General features: G+C 36.0%; 1 protein-coding gene and 1 long non-coding RNA gene across 2 annotated transcripts; both read right to left on the bottom strand.

The window, feature by feature from the left end:
• Nucleotides 1-378: 378 nt before the first annotated feature.
• Nucleotides 379-9,075, bottom strand: LOC129003323 (chitooligosaccharidolytic beta-N-acetylglucosaminidase; the record flags this gene model as incomplete). The annotated part of the gene is made up of 10 exons (XM_054431615.1): nucleotides 379-700; nucleotides 1,981-2,159; nucleotides 2,842-3,065; nucleotides 3,754-3,929; nucleotides 4,314-4,462; nucleotides 5,997-6,184; nucleotides 6,359-6,486; nucleotides 7,379-7,530; nucleotides 7,945-8,052; nucleotides 8,915-9,075. Coding segments are annotated over 10 exons (1,722 nt in total), but the record flags the coding sequence as incomplete, so codon positions are not given.
• A 27-nt stretch (nucleotides 9,076-9,102) lies between these two features.
• On the bottom strand, nucleotides 9,103-21,611 carry LOC129003215 (uncharacterized). The gene is made up of 3 exons (XR_008491627.1): nucleotides 21,499-21,611; nucleotides 16,964-17,030; nucleotides 9,103-9,193 (listed from the first exon to the last, which is right to left on the bottom strand). It is a non-coding gene; the product is annotated as an uncharacterized LOC129003215 (long non-coding RNA).
• Between the last annotated feature and the right edge of the window lie 366 nt (nucleotides 21,612-21,977).

Raw genomic sequence — 21,977 nt, 5'->3', positions numbered from 1 at the left:
AGAGAGTTTTATTTTTTTTTTATTTTTTATTTTTTTTAGATATTTCATCAAAACAACAATTTAACTAGATTTACGTCAATGTCTCTCAACATTCTTTAGGTTCTTTGTTGGTAGCCTAAAAATAGTGGTTTCTACATGCACTTGAAAGTTCCAACCTAACTATAGAATGGCTAACTTACAACTAAAATGGCATCATTGAGTTTTATTAAATAACCAAGAACTTCAATGTTTTGTGAGTCAGTTGACACAATCATCTGACGATGATGACATCGTGAATTAAATTGTTTTGCGGTGATAACAAGTTATTTATTGAATTTTGTTGAGTTTTTTGCCATTATTACAAGTTACTGTCACAAATTGTTCTCTATACGGATGTCACAACTCCCTAGCTGAGCTGTCTGAAGTTTTTTTTTTTCATAACATGAAAAATGTTTACTGAGATGTCACGAGTTGTTGGCCGAGCCAGCGCAGGACCCCTGGTTCTGTTTACACCACTGAGGCATGATGGCCTCTGCCTGCACACCAAGTCGTACCAGACGGTCACGTGCCGCTACCAGACGGTACTCAGCAGCACTGCTGTCACTTGTAGGATTGGTCCAGAGCCTTTCTGCCACTGCCGCAGCTCTCGGCCATATTCTGGAGTCAATGTTGCTGTCATCTACAAGCTCTCCCCACATGGCCGCCTCTCCTCCCAGCAAACCTGGGACATTCAAAATGGAGAGTATGTATTAATTTAATTTAATTGTATGTTAATTGTTGTTGTAAGAATAGATTGTTGACTGTTGCCTGATATTCTGTTGATCCTATGTAGTTAAAACCCGATTTGGGATGTTTTCTAGGATCTATTTTCAAAAACTTGTTGTTAGTTACACTAATGTTATTTTGAATTAAGGAACTACAAAACTTTTCAAAGAAAAGCAATTGTTACACAAACCCCTATAATGTGTTTAACCCTTAGAGTGCCAGGCGAGAAATAAAAGTAACGCTCAAAAAATGCCGATGATTTTTCCCGAAGGTCGCGCTAAAAATGCCGAGCGCGATCTGGCGATTTTTAGGTTAAAATTTCGTAAAAATCGAATTTTCGATATTTCGACCAACGAAAATCGATGTATCGCATCTAGCAACTTTCGACTCAATGTTAATATATGGGTTAAAAGAATCCGAGTATTTATTCGGTTGTTATGACAGCTGTTCGATCATTACGAAACGTCCGGTCAGCCGGACGTTGGCACTTTTGGCTCGTTCTAAAAACGTCCGGTCGGCCGGACGTTGGCACTTTTGGCTCGTTTTAAAAACGTCCGGTTCCCCGGACGTTGGCACTCAAAGGGTTAAATATATCGGGGATCATCTTCTGTTATCTCACACTAAAGTATAAAAATCTAATCTCAATGCCCAGTACTTGACTTATTTCCTGGCGTACCACATACGCCACAGGATATATTTAGGGTGCCACTTTGAAAATATTATTGATGAAATATATGTTTATTACATGTTATATTGCCACCTTAATTAACCAAGAAATATGAACATTTTCCTGGAAGGTTAACTGATTAATTCATAAATAAAATATGATCACTGGCTGCAAGACAAGTCTTTGTCACTTGAGTATGAATTATTATTTCAAGTCAGACATTAGTAAGTTTTTTTACTATGTTGTTAAATAACAAAATAATCTTGCCCTTGTTTGGTCTCTTGTGACTATGTACTGCTTCCAATTGGCTGTTAACACATTCGCCGTTATCGCTGCGGCCCATCAACAGGCGCCGAGCACCGTACCCGATCGGGAACGGCTGCATACAAAGTGTTAACTTAAGCTTTTTTCATTACAAGCAATCCTTGAAAATTATACTCGTAGTAAGAATGTCGCTACAAACCACGGCCTCTGTGTTCCACTAACGTGGTTTGACAGGATATTAAAAGCCTCTTGACCAATAAGTACACACCATTCTCACTCAGCTGCCCAGCAAATTTTCTTTTTACCTTGTTTGTTTGGTAGTCTGTTGTCGTATCCCCGGCGCCAATTGTGGTACGCTGTCTGGCCCCAGAACCCATGGTCTAGGTACCACGTGTCCCTCGTTGCAACAATCATTCTATAGCCCAGGGATAGGAGACGATCTACCGTTGGGTCTATGGCATCAGTCCAGGCCTCTATCACATATCTAGAACAGAGATAACATATACAGTCCTACTCTACAAAATGTTTTAGCATTTACTATATATACACTAGTGTATATAGTCAATAGTTTTAGATATTATAACTTAATGGATTTTATAGGGTTAGTGGGTGGCTTAGTTAGTAAAAACTACCTGATCATGCTAAGAGAAAACCTTAAAAGTAGAAAGGAACCCATCTTTAGGAACCAAGGATAACCATAGCCAATCTTGAAATCACCCTTTGTTTGAAGGGCGCTCAATGAGCTTTCACTACCAATATAACTTTAATTAGAACCTAGATATTCCCATTTATAAGCTGTAGCCAGTATTAGAATGAAAAAGAATGTAGTTACATCTAGCCACTGACAGTTTGCAGATGTGCTACAGATAGTACCCCAACCTTTTAAACAAACAAAGTCAATCTAAAAAGAACACTCAGTCTAAACTATGGAATTTAAATATCAAAGTTAAAAAAAATAAAGTATAAATGGAATTTTACAAAGCAGTATGACTCCGGTGAGTAGCTCATTAATCTATGCTGCTTTGGAATAACACTTTATCATTCCTGGTACATAGATGGGACGTGGACTTCAATCCAAAAGACAATAGTATTATTAGTAAACATTGACCCGAAGCAACCAAACAAGCAAACATTCAACGATTTGCCAGATTCAATTTCACACGGACCTGTCCCTATCCAGGTACTGCTGTATGTAGTCAGGGTCAGTCAGATGGCTAGTCCAAAGTACCACTGGGGTCTTAGAGTTGCCCATCTGTTGATCCCAAACCTGCACCACTTTGTTGTGAAACTCCCCCCAGACGTCCAGGAAATCAGCTGTTGACAGTCCTTTGCCGCGAGACTTCATCCAGTTTGTGACCTCTGTAGACTGGTTCCAGCAGGGTATGTACACCTGGAAAACAATTGGGCCATTTAAAACTGGCTGTACTGTACTACAGTTGAAAACATTTTGTAAGGGAATGCTGGAGGGACACGCTATACGTGAGTGGAGTTAAAAGCTTGTAAAGTGACAGCATTTTTTTTGTACTTATCTCTACACTGTGGTTGTCCCAAAAGTAACTTGTTTCTTCATAACAATATTATAATTATATCTTTAAGATGCATAAAACACCACAGTCCTGCTAATCCGAACTGGGAGCAGACCCTGTTCCAACTACTAAATTGTTCAGATTAGCCAGGTAATGTAGTAACATTAAATTACATCAACAAAATTCAAATTTAAAACCACATCTTTTTATGACTATAAATGTCTGTATATTGCTCAATGCTCATGCTACCTCCTGACTGGGGTTATCGTACCAAATTGGGCGATATCAAAATCATTAATAATAGAGGAACACTTTTTCATCTCCAGCGACTGAGTTCTTTTTATTACACAACTACCTTAAAAGCAAACCAATAGAACATCTTGTGAGTTGCCATAGTATATTGGCTATTATTCCAAATTAGCTGGTTCAATGGAAAATTCAGTGTACCATACTGAACAGTGAGTGGGAAACTCATCATCATGTTTGTAGTTGACACACCATTAAAAAATTATTTTGCAAGAAAACCCAATGTTTCCTTAAGGCAAGACATACCTCATCCCCACCCATATGGATGGCATCTGTAGAGAAGTACTTGATGATGTCTTTAAAAACGTCCCCCAGGACATCGTACAACGCAGGGTTGGCTGGGTTCAGTTGGCCACATGGAGGCTGCAGACAGTATTGTCTCCAAGGTTGACGATTGACACAGACAGCAAGGGCTCCTAGACCTGTTAACATAATGATGCGTATGAAGGATTTATTTCTGTCAATTGTTAACAAAATAATGGTGCAAAACTTAAGCAAATTGACTTATTGTTTTTGTTAATGCAGGTGCATATGCGACATTATTAATGCAGTATGTCGTAATTTGCCAAACACCAAAAGCAGCTTCTCGCCAAACCACAACTAGTATGGATTGTGTTCGTATCCTCGAAATTTGGTGTGAACTTCAATGCTCGTGAGTCGCATGTTGGTCTCTTAACCACCATTTGTATCTAACCATTTGTAACATCTCTTTTGGAAAAATTAATAGTGGTGGCACGTATGATAATGAATAGTGCACATTACAGATAAATGAAAAATATTCTACTAAGCATCGTGGTTTGTCTTACCATGAAATTCGCCCCATTGCCAGCCATTGCCAGCGTGAGCCGGCATATCCAGCTCCAGCAATATCCTAACACCCCTGGCACGAGCGTAACCTATCAGATCTGACACATTGGTTAGAGTATAAACCTCCTTCTGGGAGTAAGCACCATACCTAGAACATACAGTACAATGTGATAATAATGCTATCTAGTCTCTATACAATAAAATTTAATGTTCTTTGAACACTTACTTGTGATGTCAAAGATTTTAATGTGTTTGAATATTTAAAGGGGATTTAAAAGTTTGCTTGTTACTTGTTATCAAATAGAATTGGGCTTTTTGGTTATCTTTCAAACATTATCTCAGCTTATTTTTGTTAAAAATGTTAAGACACAAAAAGTTATCAAGGTAAGCTACCAAGAGTACCAAGGTAAGAAGGTATCAAAGTGGTATCATCTAAGGCTGATTTGTCAGACACTACAAGCACATATTATCTATATAATTAATACGCTACATGAAACTTTGTCGGTTGAACTCCTCCGCCATTTCTTAACCGATTTTATCCATTGCCGTCTCATTGGAAAGAGCGTGTCGCGTAGATTTGCAAACTGGCCTTACATTTTTGAAAAAGTCCCTTGGGCTCTGCCCCAATGGCTTTGAAAGTTCCCATGTTATCCTTATGAAGAACATAATTGTTTACATTTTGATCAGCTGTATAGTTTAATTTTTGTTATTTATTTTTCAATTCAATGAAACGCATTGAGTACTTATTTACTATTTGAGTTTGTGTAAACATAACCCCCAAGACGGATAATAATAACCCCCCGGTACGGTAATCTTTGAGTTGACTCTTTTAAACTCATTGTAAATATGACTGTTATTCGTTTTGAAATAACTCCTGTAATACTTTGCAATTGCTCGAATTCAAGCAACATGTACACTAGTTAATATTAATATGCTCACTAAAAAAATAAACGGTATCAGCAATCTGGCTCATACTTTCTCCCATTAGCTTGTCAACAACCTTTATCATGGGTAAACAAGAATGACTAACTATGATTTTAATAGGTAAAATCACAAAAATCGCATAAACTTTTGCACTGTAATTTTTACAGCAATATGGTGGTTGAACAATTTGTTAAGAATTATAAGGACCATAACAGACAAATTTTAATTAGAAGATGTTTTATTTCATTTTTCTGTTTTCTTTTTTTTTATAGGAAAATAACGTATGTTACAATAATTTTTGAACCGTAATTTTTACAGCAATGGGGGTTTGCACTATGTTGTTAAGAATTATAAGGGCTGTCATATATTAATTTAATTCAAAACCGCCTTTTTTTAATATACGATTTTCTCTTATTTTATGGGTTTTTTTTTATGGGAAAATAACATAATTTACAATAACTTTTTAACTAAATTTACAGGCATGGGCTACAACATACTAAATTTTTATCAAAATCAATCGGGCCATCTAAGAGAAAATTATATTTTTTGTTATTTTATGGGTTTTTATGGCAAAATCACCATTAAAAACCAAAATTTTGTAAAAATTTAAAAATGATTAGGGATACCATGGATTAGTACCTACATACCACATGTCTTAAAAATCGGACCACAGGTGTAGTCTGTATCTCTGTACACATACACATTCACACTACCTGATCACAACACAAACCAGTAGTCTATAGAGTTGTTTAACTCACTTGGACAGTTGAGGCACACGCTCCAATACCAAAGGAAAGCTCTGGGAGTCGCTGATGTGCCAATGTAGAACATTAAGCTTGACAGCAGCCATCGCGTCGATGGTTCTCTCCAGTGTACTGAGAGGCAGATAGTGCCGAGCTGAGTCCAGCAGCAGGCCGCGATGAGGGTATGATGGCTTGTCACTGACCTGCTCAACACAATCAACAAGTTTTTAGTTTCTACGATCAAAATCAACAGTAGGGCAGTGGCAGTATAGCAGCTAGGTTTCGCAGTATCTTTGGAAACAATATTCTTCCCGCTGTGATTTTACTTCTTTCAAACTGCTATTTTCTTTAACTTATAAAAAAACAGAAATGATTACCTTGGCAGTAGTGACTACCACAAGTTGTTTGTTTGCAGGGATATAAGTCATTAGTTGAGTTAAAGTCTCAAGGCCATGTCTAGCTCCGTATACAGTCTCTGCCTGAATCACCACCTTCACTTGGTCCCCTGAAACATGTTGTTTATGTGACGATCACACTGCAATCCTCAACAGTTTAGTTACTATGCAACATTGTCAGAGTCTAATAATGTAGTGATTTCCTAAGAATTTGTTTCTCGTATTGGGTCAGTGAGCTCTTAAAATGTAACAGTCTGCCAGGGCATGGATATTAAGACAGGGAGGGTAAACTAGTAAGGTAAGATACTAGAGATAGTAATTAAAAACAATCTTCCTTGGAATATTTATTGTGGCATCTATAAGCCTCTATTTTTACAGGTAAGCTTGCTAAACTATGTCTTAAAATACCATTAGGATTGCTTGAAAATAATTTGATAGGAAGTTAAAGAAATAGGTCAGTAATTTAAACATTAATCTACCAATGGTGTGATTACACAAGGACCGTTCAAAAAGTAACCTCCTGTCATGTTTATAAATAGCAATTATGACCCAAAATTTAACTTTTCCAGGAGTGTCAAATTACCAGAGCAGCAGCGAGGTTTGGTGGAATCAGGCGAAATCACGACACCGGAGGTCAGCATATCAGGAATATTGTTTTGTATGGACCTTTCTTACTAATAACCCCATTGTCAAACAACTCCTTTGCTCATCAAATTTGGTCCAGACACTGAACAAAAGTTGGCCAAGGAATAGCTACGACCCAATGTAAATTTTTTTTGGTAAATTCTTATAGCAACTTGGGTTGCACAATTGGAAGGATTTTCTGTCGTGCAACATGCTATAAAATCTTATGAGCCACTCAGCCACTGTTAATCCCACTACTTACCACTGACCAATCGGAGATTACTTTCCGAATGGCCCCTGTCAATTGAAATAAAATAGGTAAAATCAAACCTTGAATAAAAACAAGACACAATTTGTTTGAACTTTAACGTTCTTTACCTCTAGTCTGAATATCTATTGCATATCCTTCTTCCGTGAGCCAGTTTTGAGTAAGATCACCAGAAGCCGTGACAACATCAATGGAAACTATAGCTCTAGGAGAAGGAATCTCACAACCTTCTTCACACATAATCTGAAGGTCATCTTGAAACCTACACAACCAGAAAATGTTATCTTCATTTCCTTATGTCATTTTGTTAAATGATGAAAATCTAAAACTTATCTTGAGTCATTCCAGTATTGTGGATTTCAAATGGGAACAAGTCTTGATAAAAATACAAGGACTTGGTGTTAATCATTGGAAGTGGAGGATAGAGTTATTCTGGTAAATAACTTTTATTTTTAAAATAATTTTTAGTATCAAGTTGATGGACTGCAGTATTTTTACTTTTCCGGAGACTCAAATTTTTTAGTAAGAAATCTGTTTTGTAATTAAGCTTGACATTAATATTCATTCACAATGGCATTTCCCTGTTTTTTCTTTGTTTATTTTTAAATTCTTTACTGAATGTAGTCAAAAATCAAGTTCACAAATTCCTATTTTTACAAGCTATAATTGAGAGTACTTTCTGGTCATTCGAGTGAAGAGGTGTTTCACCGCATAGGCTTGGAAGTCAGTCACACTTGATAAGTTGAAGCTCACGTCACTTGGGTGAAAGTAGCGTACTTTGTCACTGGAACAAAATAAAGTCATTAAGTAAAAACTGTTTGTCTTACAATAAAAAGTGTGAAAACAGAGCTATATTGTTGGAACAATATGAATAAGGGATTGATTTGTCACATCAAGCAAATTTTCAATATGGGATACATAGGGTCCATGGTTTTGAGGGATTCAAAGGAACATCTACCAATGCATAATTTCAACTTTGAAGCTAAATTTGAATCTTTAAGCAGACAAATATTTTATTGCTTTTTAGGAATTTTTCCAACCCATGAGACCCATACAATTTTTTCTCATCCAGTCAACCTACATCTTAAGGTGGGCAACAAACCATTTGGTTGTATTATATTATCATCACAAAACTTAGAGACATTTTTGTTAATTGGTGAGATTTAATCCAGAGATCTGATGTTTCTGTAGTGAAGGAAGAAAGTTATGTTAACCCAATTCCAGTCACACTGCCAATACTGTCATAAAAAGGTGTATGCTCAACTATGGAATCTACTTAGCCTTTGTTTATTGTGGTTGGCAGTCCTGGTTGTTACTGAAATAAAACTATGTCTGGGTTTTTTTCTAAGACCCTGAACTGTAGTATGTAGGCCTATGGGGTTTTGTTCTAAAGACCCTGAAAATTTGAATGACGCAGAATTCAGATGTTAAGTTGTTGTTGCAACTCTTTTAGTCTTTTGAATATTCATACACAAGCTTTGTTGCAATACTCAATGCCACATTAGATATTGAACAACAATGTTACTTAAGCATAACCTGCACATCATGAGCTATAATAGTTAAGCTTGAGTATTATTGTTTGAAAAAAAAAAAACGTTCGCCTTTCATCCTACAAGAATAGATCCTAACAACAAAATTGACTGTACCTGATGGCCACAAATCCAGTAGGCAGAGGCCACAGTGATCCAAAGTCACCACAAGTGAGCCGACACTGCTCCAGGGAGTTGGACGGGTCTGGGTTGTCCGGGTTGTCTCCTCGGACACACAACTTGTTGACACACTGCCATGACCACGCCTCCCTGACAACATGTTAATGTCTTGGTTATTAAAAAGTACACTGCTCCAGGGAGTTGGACGGGTCTGGGTTGTCCGGGTTGTCTCCTCGGACACACAACTTGTTGACACACTGCCATGACCACGCCTCCCTGACAACGTGATAATGTCTTAGTTATTAAAGAGGATACTGCTCCAGGGAGTTGGACGGGTCTGGGTTGTCCGGGTTGTCTCCTCGGACACACAACTTGTTGACACATTGCCATGACCACGCCTACCTGACAACATGATAATGTCTTAGTTATTAAAAAGTACACTGCTCCAGGGAGTTGGACGGGTCTGGGTTGTCCAGGTTGTCTCCTCGGACACACAACTTGTTGACACATTGCCATGACCACGCCTCCCTGACAACATGATAATGTCTTAGTTATTAAAAAGTACACTGCTCCAGGGAGTTGGACGGGTCTGGGTTGTCCGGGTTGTCTCCTCGGACACACAACTTGTTGACACATTGCCATGACCACGCCTCCCTGACAACATGATAATGTCTTAGTTATTAAAAAGTACACTGCTCCAGGGAGTTGGACGGGTCTGGGTTGTCCGGGTTGTCTCCTCGGACACACAACTTGTTGACACATTGCCATGACCACGCCTCCCTGACAACATGATAATGTCTTAGTTATTAAAAAGTACACTGCTCCAGGGAGTTGGACGGGTCTGGGTTGTCCGGGTTGTCTCCTCGGTCACACAACTTGTTGACACACTGCCATGGCCATGACCACGCCTCCCTGAGAACATGTTAATGTCTTGGTTATTAAAGAGTTAATATTAAAGCTAAGGGGAGTCTCGGTCAGGTTTGGTGTTATGTAATATGATTTCTATTGTACTGTCAAATATTTCTTCAGCTGTTTTATTTAAGACTGTTTTGTTTATGTATGTTGTTTACTGTTTTGTGCAATTCTCTCATGTAAAATGTAGCTGATTATTAAGTTGAATAAAACCATATCAATTTGGTTTCTAAACATTTGCTTTCACAACAATTTATTCAACTTAATCTTTTAACTATATTATTACAAGTTCTTCTATACAAGTTCTATTCTATCTTTTCTATTCAAGTTATTTATTCCAAGAAATCTAAATGGATAAATACTTCAAGCCTGAGCGCCTATCTTTGGACCCTAATGACCCCCATTCTGATCGTCAATGGAAACATTGGAAAACCACTTTCGAGAATTTCATGGAAGAAATATGTGCTGCAGAAGATGATCTACTAAAACTTCTATCTAATTTTGTGGACTACAACATATATGAAATAATCTCAGAGGCTGATTCTTATACTGAAGCTATATCTATTCTTGACAAACTTTTTATAAAGCCTACTAATGAGGTATATTCGCGTCATCAACTAGCAACTAGAAGACAGGAACATGGAGAAAATATTGATCAGTATCTTCGAAAACTCAAAGAACTTAGTAAAGCATGCAACTTTAAATCTGTCACTGCTAATGAAAATCGCAACGAGTACATAAGAGACGCTTTCATTCGAGGATTAATATCACAGTCCATTCGACAAAGACTTCTTGAAAATCTAACTTTGACTCTTGAAGAAGCTTATAATCAAGCCACTACCTTGGAATCAGCTGAAAATCAGGCAGTTTCATATATTTCAAGCCCTTGTAACTCTATATCTCAGTCAACTCCTAAAAATGTTGATGTTACTGATACAAATGTTTCTCAGGCAGCTTCTGATTCGTCTTCACACCAATTATCCTCGATAAGAAGAGAAAAATGTTTCTTTTGTGGACGGTCACGACACTCTCGAGCCAACTGTCCTGCCAAAGACTCAGTTTGTAATATTTGTGACAAGAAAGGCCATTGGGCAACAGTTTGCAATTCTCGCAACCAAGGTAGGGCATTTAAGGGTAAAACAACTCAAAGTGAAAAGACAGAAATAAACTCAATGTCTTCTTCTCTTGTTGCTGCCTCACAAAAATGTCTTTCAAAAGCTACAGTATCACTGATGTTAAATGGCAAACCAGTAGATGCACTTATTGATACTGGGAGTTCCGACAGTTTTATATCTGAAGCTACTGTGAAAAGATTCAATATTTCTAAATACCCGACAAAGCATGAAATATCGATGGCATCAACAAGCCATGTTTCATCAACTCTTGGCCACTGTATTGTTGACATGGTGTGCGATGGCCACGAATACCCACAGACAAAGCTGCTCGTCTTAACTGATTTATGTGCCGATGTTGTAATTGGACATGACATCCTTCGGCAACATTCTGCTGTGGAGCTGAATTTCGGTGGTAAACGCCCACCCTTCAACGTTTGCAATCTACTTAGGGCTAAAGTATCACCCCCACCACTGTTTGATAATCTAACTAATGACGTCAAGCCTGTAGCCATCAAGTCCCGCCGCTACTCTGAAGATGATAGTAAGTTCATAAAAAGTGAAGTAAGTAGGCTTATATCAGAAGGAATAATTGAACCGAGTAAATCACCTTGGAGAGCCCAAGTGATTGTGGTCAACAATGGGCACAAGAGACGTCTGTGTATTGACTACTCTCAAACCATCAACAAATTCACACAGCTTGACGCCTACCCTCTACCTCACATTGAATCATTTGTCTCTAAGCTTGCTCAATATAAAGTGTTCAGTACAATCGATCTGAAGGAGGCATATCACCAAATACCTATTCGGAATGAAGATAAACCATTCACTGCATTTGAAGCTAATGGGAGACTTTACCAATACACTCGAATTCCTTTCGGCGTAACAAATGGTGTGGCGTGTTTTCAAAGAACTATTGACCAGATTATAGAAACTGAAAATCTACTAGACACATTTGCATATCTGGACGATGTAACTATTTGTGGTCGTAGCCAAGCAGAACACGATCAAAACCTACAGAGATTCATGGAAGCAACTAAAAAGTATAATCTTACCCTGAACAAAGAAAAATCTAAGTTTTCGTTGACCAGCATTCCAGTTCTGGGGTACATTGTAGAAAACATGTCCATGCGTCCTGATCCTGACCGCTTGCAATCACTCTTGAATTTCCCCGTTCCAACTGATAATGCAAGCCTTAAAAGAGCTCTTGGCATGTTGTCCTATTACGCAAAGTGGATTCCTAAATTCTCTGAGAAGGTTCATTGCCTTACTACAGTCAAATCATTCCCAGTAGGCAGTAAAGAAATATTGGCTTTTAAGACATTAAAAGAAGAAATAGCGAACTCCAGTATGTCTGCAGTTGAAGAAAATATTCCATTTACTGTAGAAACAGATGCATCTGAATCAGCTATAGCGGCTACCCTTTCACAAGCTGGAAGGCCAATATGTTTCTTTTCAAGAACCCTAACTAAGAGTGAACAACATCTACCTGCTGTGGAAAAAGAGGCCCTCGCAATATTCGATTCAATACAGAAATGGAGGCATTTCCTGATTGGAAGACGGTTTAAATTAATTACAGACCAGAAATCTGTGTCCTATATGTTCAATCAGAAACACGCGGGAAAGGTTAAGAACAACAAGATTTTAAAGTGGCGATTGGAACTAGCACCTTTCTCTTACGACATAGTGTACCGTTCTGGCAAGGAAAACGTAGTAGCAGATGCATTTTCACGAGTTTCATCTTCCATCTCTTGTAGAGATTTCGAAAAACTCCGTAGAATTCATTGTGACATTGGACATCCTGGAATAGTACGAATGGTTCATTTCTTAAAAAGTAAAAATCTCCCTTACTCTATTGAAGATGTCAGGCGAATGACTGCGTCATGCTCTGTTTGTGCGGAAGTGAAACCTCGGTTCTATCAAAAAACCCCATCAACACTCATCCATGCAATGGCTCCTTTCGAGAGACTTAACATTGATTTTAAGGGGCCAATACCATCTGTGACAAGGAATAAATATATACTGACGGTTGTTGATGAGTTTTCAAGATATCCATTTGCTATTCCTTGCTCGGACACATCAGCATCTTCTGTCATCAAAGCACTTACATCAATCTTCACCATCTTTGGTATGCCTGCTTTTGTCCACTCCGACCAAGGTTCTGCTTTCATGTCAAAAGAACTGAGTGATTTCTTACACTCTAAAGGAATCGCCACTAGCCGATCTTCACCTTACAACCCTCGAGGTAATTCTCAAGCTGAGCGATATAATGGAACGATTTGGAAGACTGTATCTCTTGTTCTGAGAAACAAGGGACTGAAGACAGAACAGTGGGAGTATGTTTTGCCAGAAGCTTTGCATTGTATACGCTCGTTACTATGTACAGCTACAAATGAGACCCCACATGAACGTCTTTTCAAACACCAGAGACGATCATTTTATGGCACCTCTCAACCTCAATGGCTCATGAATCCAGGACCAGTATTAGTGAGAAGGCATGTAAGAAATAACAAATATGAACCTTTAGTGGAACAAGCTCAGCTGATAGAGGCTAATCCAGACTATGCTCGCATCAAGTATAGAGATGGTAGAGAGGCTCTGGTATCGGTGCGACATCTCGCTGTTCCTCCTGAAGCTATCCAACAAGAGGATGAGCCAGTGACTTCAGAAAATCCCAGTCAAGAACTAGATCCTGTTCTTCAAGACCTAAAACGTGAATCAAACCTGCTTCAATCTGAAATCGAAACATCTCCACTGAATGAGACCGTGACCCCTACTTCTGTGAGGGATAACGAAGAAACAAACCTGCGTCGTTCCACTAGAGTCCGAAGACCTCCCACCTATCTAAGGGATTACATTTAAAAAAAAAGATGGGGTGAATGTTATGTAATATGATTTCTATTGTACTGTCAAATATTTCTTCAGCTGTTTTATTTAAGACTGTTTTGTTTATGTATGTTGTTTACTGTTTTGTGCAATTCTCTCATGTAAAATGTAGCTGATTATTAAGTTGAATAAAACCATATCAATTTGGTTTCTAAACATTTGCTTTCACAACATTTGGTTTGCGGCTCATGAGGTCATGAGGAGTACCAAAAAAGTGATGGACGCTCAAGTGGAAGTTGATAGGATGGGTGAATTAGTTTTGAGTTGTACCTAAAATCTGGCAATTTCCTTGTTTTCCTTGTATGTATTCACTGAAAACTTGAAGTAACAGCAATTGGATTATGGTGTCAAATTAAGAATAAGATCGAATGAAATGGTGAAGTTAGCATGGTTGAATAATCACTAGAAGTAATTTAAGGCTGCCGCTATAATGTTTCTGTTTTGCTATCAATGTCCCAAACAAGGCTCTCGGAACAGTAACATGGCCACTGATCATATTGCACCTTTCCTTTTCTTAAACAGGTGTTGTTAAGCATTTAAAACAAAGTTGTCGACCCAGCCTAGTTTAAAAGTTTAATAAAGCAAAGTTTAAAACTTCTATTTTACAATAGAATCTGCTATTCATTCATTAACAAATCTGAGGGTGAACTCGCATCTGGATCAGAATACACAGTTACAGTAACAGTTTTAAGTTACTTGCATTGTTTGATTAAGAGATTGTAACATCTAAACAACACCAATGATTCTTATAACTCAACATCTGACCAATCAATGTGTGTCAAGAGTTTGATACCTTTATCACCTACAGCTCTTGAAATAGAGTGTTTGATATGGAGGTTGGTAAATCATTACATAAATTTCAATTGAAATTATGCATGGTATAATTAATTCTCAGTGGAATGGTATAGGGCATTCAAAGAACTAAATTCTTGCTGATTGAATTTTAATTTATATTAATTTGAAATTTTTTTTCATTTTCATGTTTGTGCAGAAAAACCTTGTACGGTTATTGTACCTATTGTATTGCATGCATGTATTCGTTTTTTATAAATAAATTTATTGATTGATTGACACATTGTAATCTCTAGTAATTAAATCATTGTCATAGATGATGTCCAGTGGCAATTTGAATACTGCTTGTTCATATGATGAAAGCTTGGTTGCCATCTTTTAGGAAATTATAAACTATGAAACTTTAAACGAAATGGTGCTAGTCATTTAGGATGAACAAACACTTTTTGGTTCTTAATTATTAAAATTTGTATATAATTTTTCATCCTTTAAATTAAATAACGAACATAACCATGAACAAATTGAGGTTAAGTACAAAAAATTAAACACAAATTCTTGCTGAGTTCCAATTATTCATTGGAGGCAAATTATTGGTCCCCAACGGCTCACTCAAGTAATTCACTTTAAAGTATTCCCTTTATTATTATGTATTCTAAAGAAAATTGTGCATCCCTTCATTCCTGTTAAATTACTGTTCAAAAATTTATGAAACTTTTGTGATTTAGATTTTACCTATTAAATATCATATTTACTCACATCGCTTACCCATAGTATAGGTTGTTGACAAGCTAATGGGAGAAAGTATATGTCAGATTGCTGATACCATTTATTATGTTTGTGTTCGTGTCCGTATTGTGTTCTGGTAGTTTCAATGTGACGAATTCGTGTGAATGAAAATTTCTGACTTCCTTTGACACATGAATATAAACCCCCCTGAGGGCAGAAACTGCAGTAGGGTATTACTACTCCAAGGATCGCCTGACTGTTAAGGTATTTAAACCATTGATTAATTAACTGAAGTGATTCGGAGGCTAACATTATGATATTATGCAGATTTGCTGCTTTGGGGAAATATTGGGAGACACTGAGTAAGTTAGCCAAACAAATATCCTTACAGTATAATTATTTAGGCCTAATGCCAATGCGCAGGCTTGAAGACTATTGCTCTTGTTATTCGTATCTGATAACGACACGATCATAATTAATTAATTGATTGGGTAAGGTGTTTGCGTGATGACGAAATTAGGAAGGCTGTGTACAACAATAGTGTAGTTAAATCAGACAGTCCTTGAAACGATAAGCGTTTCCGGTTTGCGATCAGAGCGCGCTCTACGTCCGGAACTGACTTGTCAATCAGCTGACAATCAAGTTACATAGAGGAAAAACACCCCGAAACAACCATGGAGTATGGATACGGTTAAATGGAACTTATTGGTTCTGTGTCTGATAAAAAGTCTTTGTGTTGAGCTATAACCGAGAACTGATAAACAATTAATGATCTCTGACCTAGCTAACAAAAAGCTTACACCGTTTTGACACAGTCAATTTTATTTTCTTGATCAAAATTGTAAATCAATAATCATAAAATATATTGGAGCTCGTCAAATGAATGTTGGTGTTACTATGTCTTATTATTGATAATTCTTAACAGTCGGAATAAAAAATTTGTTAGAAAAATATACAAATTAGGAATTAAATATGTCATAAGTATTAACCCAACCCTCTTTAACGACAATTAAACTATTGGTATATGACAGCTATATTGCATTAAATTTTTAATTTTAAATCATGTTTCATATCAAATACGGCTAAAATTAGGGCGTATTGAGGCTCAAACTAAGCTGCATATTTCGTGAGTATCCAATTTTTTCACAACTCATTTTGTAATGGCGTTTGAACTCTTGCTACACGATAAATTTCACATGAATTCCCAAGCAACAAGATTTTCAACATTTACAATTTGCAGTTATTTATGAAGGTGCTGAATTGAATATTACACACATTTCTTTAGAATTATCTTTCTTAGTATGGTACTAGTGTACTTGACTTGGTGCTTTGGCTCAGTGGCTTCATTAGCATGGAAGGTCCAAATCTTCGTTTATAGCTTAAAAAACATCAATTTTACTGTTAAATGGTATTATATTTTTTACCAACCTAATCTTGTCAGTATTTAAGACCTATAAGCTACATGCTTGAACAGTTCACACATAGTTTGGTGAAGCCATATTAAGCTGGCATACTTTTCGAAACATACGATGAAAAACGTTTTCAGATTTAAGGATTCATGATCCAAGGTTAAATACAAAATCGATTTAAGGTTAAGTGATGAAATAGCAATACTTACGCTCGTTGACTGAAGATCACTGCTGCACATATAACTGCAGTTACGCCAAGACCTCCCATGACGTAAACTGAAAAATATGCTCTCATCACATCTGCAATTTTGACGCAAAGTTCTGATCATAAATCTTACTCACATTGTAAAATATAAACAAACTATGGTTGTTTACAAACACTTCCATATGGATATTAATAGAGAAATATCGTATCGAACAAATATTGGAAATGGATTTGGTGGCTAAACTTTGCTTTAAGAATGTACGTGTCGTGGCTCTTAAATGAACATTAAGTGCAACAACCAATTACCTAATTCCCTCTAAAAATGTCAAATACATTTAAATCGTTGAAAAAGGCCAAATAACTCAAAAGTATACAGTATTTTTCTAGACAAATACCAACTACGTTTGAGTAGCTACTACTGGTACCTACGACAGTTTTTTCTTTTAATTACTAATTACTATCACTGCTCCATAACTTCAAGTTAGGTTATATACATCGATGCTTCAAAGAGAGGTTATGACGTTTTCGTTTATAACCTCACATTGCCACTGACAGTGATGCAACGAATCATATCAAACAATCATTAACAATTAAATTGGCCTGAACAGCTGATTATTTGAAATTCGAAGCATTACTTGTTTTCTCTAATACTAAGAACTGAAGTGAAACAGCTAGTTTAAAAACGGTCGTAGGTAAAGTAGTGCACGCAACTCTCGTAAATAGATGACACTCTTAGACGTTTTTCAAATTTCTACTCTTGTTGTTAACACTATCTTTACGCGAACGTTTCGGAAACTACTACAGTATAGGACTCGGACCAGCTACGTCAATTGTTTATGTTTATGATCCATACCGCTTTATGCACTACCGGTAACGTTCGTGAGTTTCCGGTCAAATTAAAGAGAGTTTCTATTCTAACAAATATTTCTGTTCTAATATCCGGGGTTCTAACAATTTATCCCTGGCCCAATAAATATATTTCCTTTGCTTTTTAGATACCGGTACTATAGAAGATATCCTGTCCAAATGAACTATGTGTGTAGGGAGGCACAATTGTCTAATTATTTTAACAATAAGTTGTCATTTTGGCTTTGCATTATTATTAGTGTAACAAAAAGAGAAAACTGTTTTACATAAGCTTACTCTGGTGGTGGTACAACTGAACTACGTTGTTTTATCTATCATTTGATTAGGCCTAACACATAGGCAAAAATATCTTCGCAGTACCTCTACTGTAAGTTAAGGTTAAAACAAAATGCAGTTAATGTATTGAAAATGTGTATTACAGGTAAAATTACATACAGCAATGCAATCGTAGTGTTTATGTTTGGGTGTTTAAGTAAAACCATGTAGTAAATTTTGTTTACTTATTTTAAAACATCACCATTCGTAAAATAATGCTCCCTAACCATTGCACAGTACTTACCAATTAATGCAGGATTTTGTTTACATCTTAGCACAAACTGTCTAAAAAGATACATTGTTCCGAAACGAACGCAACGTAAAGTAGGTTAACGTCATGTGACTACCATCCTAATCTGACTCAGCTGCAGAAATCACATGTGTTTCACACAACACCTGATTCCTATTAAACAGCTGTTTCATTTCAGTAAATGAATTGTTGTGGTTTATAAACCTGAATCACAGCTTAGAAACATTAACTTATTTGCTCTTGTTCGACGGTTCTGACTCAAGAAAAAGCTGATCTTAAGTCAGTAACAAAGCTATACGCATTATCTCATTTCATTCAACCCTGATCTTTTGCTCATATTTGAGTTAAAATGCTCCCAGTTTTGACCCATTGTAATCTGTATTATAATTAGTAGTAATAGTAATAATCTGATGAAAAGACAACATATAACAGTAAATAATATTAATCAAATAGTATTTTAATTTATATATTATGTAAGTGTATAGGAATGATTATGAATCCGTGTAAAGTATTTCTCAGAAACCAATTAAGAGTTTCAGATAATTCTAATCCAGAAGTAGGCCTACATCTATCATGTTGGCTTTGGAAAATATTTTTTAATTTAGTTTTTTTGGAATGTGTGTTGGGTTAAGGATTTCCAGACTGCATAACCTCTTGGGCTAAAACATGTTTATATTTGAATTTAATTGGATTATAGCTTGGAACTCCAAGATTTATTGGGATGAAAAAGCACCATCTTTGAATTGGCCTTTGTCCCAAATGAGGCTTAAAACAAAAACGTATAATTTTGAATTATTATTAAAATTTGTGGTCGATGTATTTGAAAACCACCAATCAAAGTATCCTGCCATCTTTTAGAATAACTCGGATAAAATGTAACCTGAAAATATTAACTAGTGTATAAATGTACTGTAAAATTGTTCCATGGGTTTGTGATTAGGTTAATAAGTATTTTGTTTACACTTTATGCTATTATTTTTTACAAACTATAAAAACTACATGCCTAATTAACAATTGGATCCAAAAAGTATGTTGGAAACACGTTTTAAACACAGTGTTCTTCGTCATTCGAGTTAAGGTTTAGCTTTCATATCTTTAGTATGATTCCATAGTTCTTATATTATCTGAAACCATTAATTTTGGATACTAAACTGCAGTGCCATCCATCATCAAAGCTGAGACCAATCTACCGAGCGATTTTAAGGTTCTCTCTTTAGCTGCAGGACAAATTTATTTGATAGCAAAGACTAAATCAGGTAAGTATACTACAATTTTGCAAACAGTGTAATACTGTAGCAGTATTGAATCGCGATCGGATGCAGTAGAATGCAGCACTTCTATCTGAGAGTTCCGGGTTAAATCCCCGTCAATCACTAATGTTTTTATCAATGTGACTAGGTAGTTTAGAGCCCACTTTAAGTTACATGAGCTTTAAAGCACTTAAGATTTATACTTTACAGATAAAGTCCACATATCTAATAAACAATAGCGAGTAGATCTATCAAATAAGAAAAATATTCTGTTTTAGAGAATTTGTTCCACTAAAAGCCACACAAATTTATAACACCTAGCCTATAGCATTTATAAGATTTGGTTTTAAATTGTACAGTTGCAGTGCTAATTACTTTGGAAAAGGTTATTTACGACCGAACAAATGAGAGACACTGCATCAGCTGATCGTAACCTTATTTTCAAGCGTACACGTATTACGTGCCTAAAAAAAGTAAACTATTTTGTGTTGTTTGGTTGGAATACTGGAGTGCGGCGAAAAAAGAGTGTGACAAAAGTAAGTAAATGCAGCAACTTGCTGTGCTATAATCAGTGCAAGAAAGTCCACTTTGTCAGATGACTGTAGGAAAACAGTATTGTGTAGATGTTTCCATTGACTCTTTTAGGCACAGATTGCTAATGGTGTTTGTTTCATAGTGTGTTTATAATTATGGCAAACTCTTCCACCTGAGTTACGAAATCTTTATTTTACCACTCTATGAAACACAATTAAGCAATAAATAAGTAGTTAAAAATCCATGTATATAAATAAAAGTGTGTATTGAATGCATATGACTATGAAGAGTTGTACTTATTTTCACGTATCATAGCCAAAATATACAGACTTTACTGATCTCAATTGTTGCCCTTCTGTTAGTTTAGATGTCACTTAAGATGGCAATTTAAGCTGGCTACTTTGGGAAAACTAAGGACCCAACACGATTCAACTATTTATCCTGTGTTAACTATATTTTCTAGAATGTTTTTAGGTTATTTCAACCTGTCCTAACTTATAGTAAATAGACTAATTTACAAAATTCAGTAGTTTTACTATTAACATTAAACACAATTATTTCCTCCTAAGTTTTACGGCATACATCATCCTTCTAATTCAAATGTAAGGATTAGGAAAATATTTATTATTGTAATTGTATAGGCCTAATTAATATATGTAATAATAAATATAATCATTCATCATTTTTTTAATAGGGCTATTAAGTTATTTATTATAAAAATTGTCGCTGAAATGTTTTCGTTGTAGGATTAATGTAAGTTAATTTGTAAAAATGTACGTGATAGAAATTTGAAAACTTGAAGGTGAAAATTTTTTTCGGTGAACTAAATAGCAAATTTGTTGGCCATAAACTGTTTACATGTTTTTTACATGACAGATTTGTATTATAATTTTCTTTTGCACGTTATTTTATATACATATTTTTTAATATGAATCATAAAATTTATACTAAACTAACTGATACGTTTGTTTATTCTATGAGAATGTCATTGCTTATATTCATAAAATTCTACATCCAATTTTAATTAAAGATTCTTTTGTGGCCACTTTTACGTATGTTTAATTTTCATTCAAAATTCATATCCTGTTTCAAAGCCCATTTAAAGCCACTACTATAATTTTATTGAAAAATTTTCTACTGATATTTTTCATCCCAAACCTGAAATCGTTTCAAAATCCTATCTTTAGGTAGAAAATTGCACCCAGAACACAAAACCGAAACGTAGTGCATTTTACTTTAATCGTGATGGTAAATTTCATAAAAGAAGTCAACATCACCGAAAATCAACTCCAAATAAAGTTAACTTATGTACAGTGTACATACCTGTAGTACCGGTAGTAAACAAACTTCGACCTATGGTTACAACAATCACTAAACAGCTGATTGACTGCGCCTGACCCCTGCCTAGGCGCAACTGACAACAGCTTGACTGGGAGCAGTCACTAGTCTAACCCCCTCTTCCGCTGAGTATCATTATCACTTTGCCTTCATCCTAGTCACTATCACTATCAATGTGTTTATTTGTTACACATTGGCGTTGACTGTAGTTAATCTGTTAAAAACCTTTGTTGAATTAACCCGCTTCGAAATAGTATGGTTATGGTAGTAATTGTAACAGCTGTTTTAACTTATATAAAATTATGTTGATACTCGGCTTATACTTGTTTATTTATACAGCTTATACGGCTTATACAGCTCATTTCAGGCAGAGATTTTATGAAGCTAGGACAACATACATATGGGGAATAATCTTAATCAAAATAACAATGACCTTTAAAGAATATATATATTTTAGTTTCAAC

Source organism: Macrosteles quadrilineatus, unplaced genomic scaffold (assembly GCF_028750875.1).
Source record: "Macrosteles quadrilineatus isolate MER2022 unplaced genomic scaffold, UCM_ALF_1.0 Scaffold_9__3_contigs__length_116548681, whole genome shotgun sequence".
NCBI lineage: Eukaryota > Metazoa > Arthropoda > Insecta > Hemiptera > Cicadellidae > Macrosteles > Macrosteles quadrilineatus.
The sequence above is the reverse complement of the archived record's forward strand: the minus strand, read 5'-3'. Positions and strand labels throughout refer to the sequence as shown.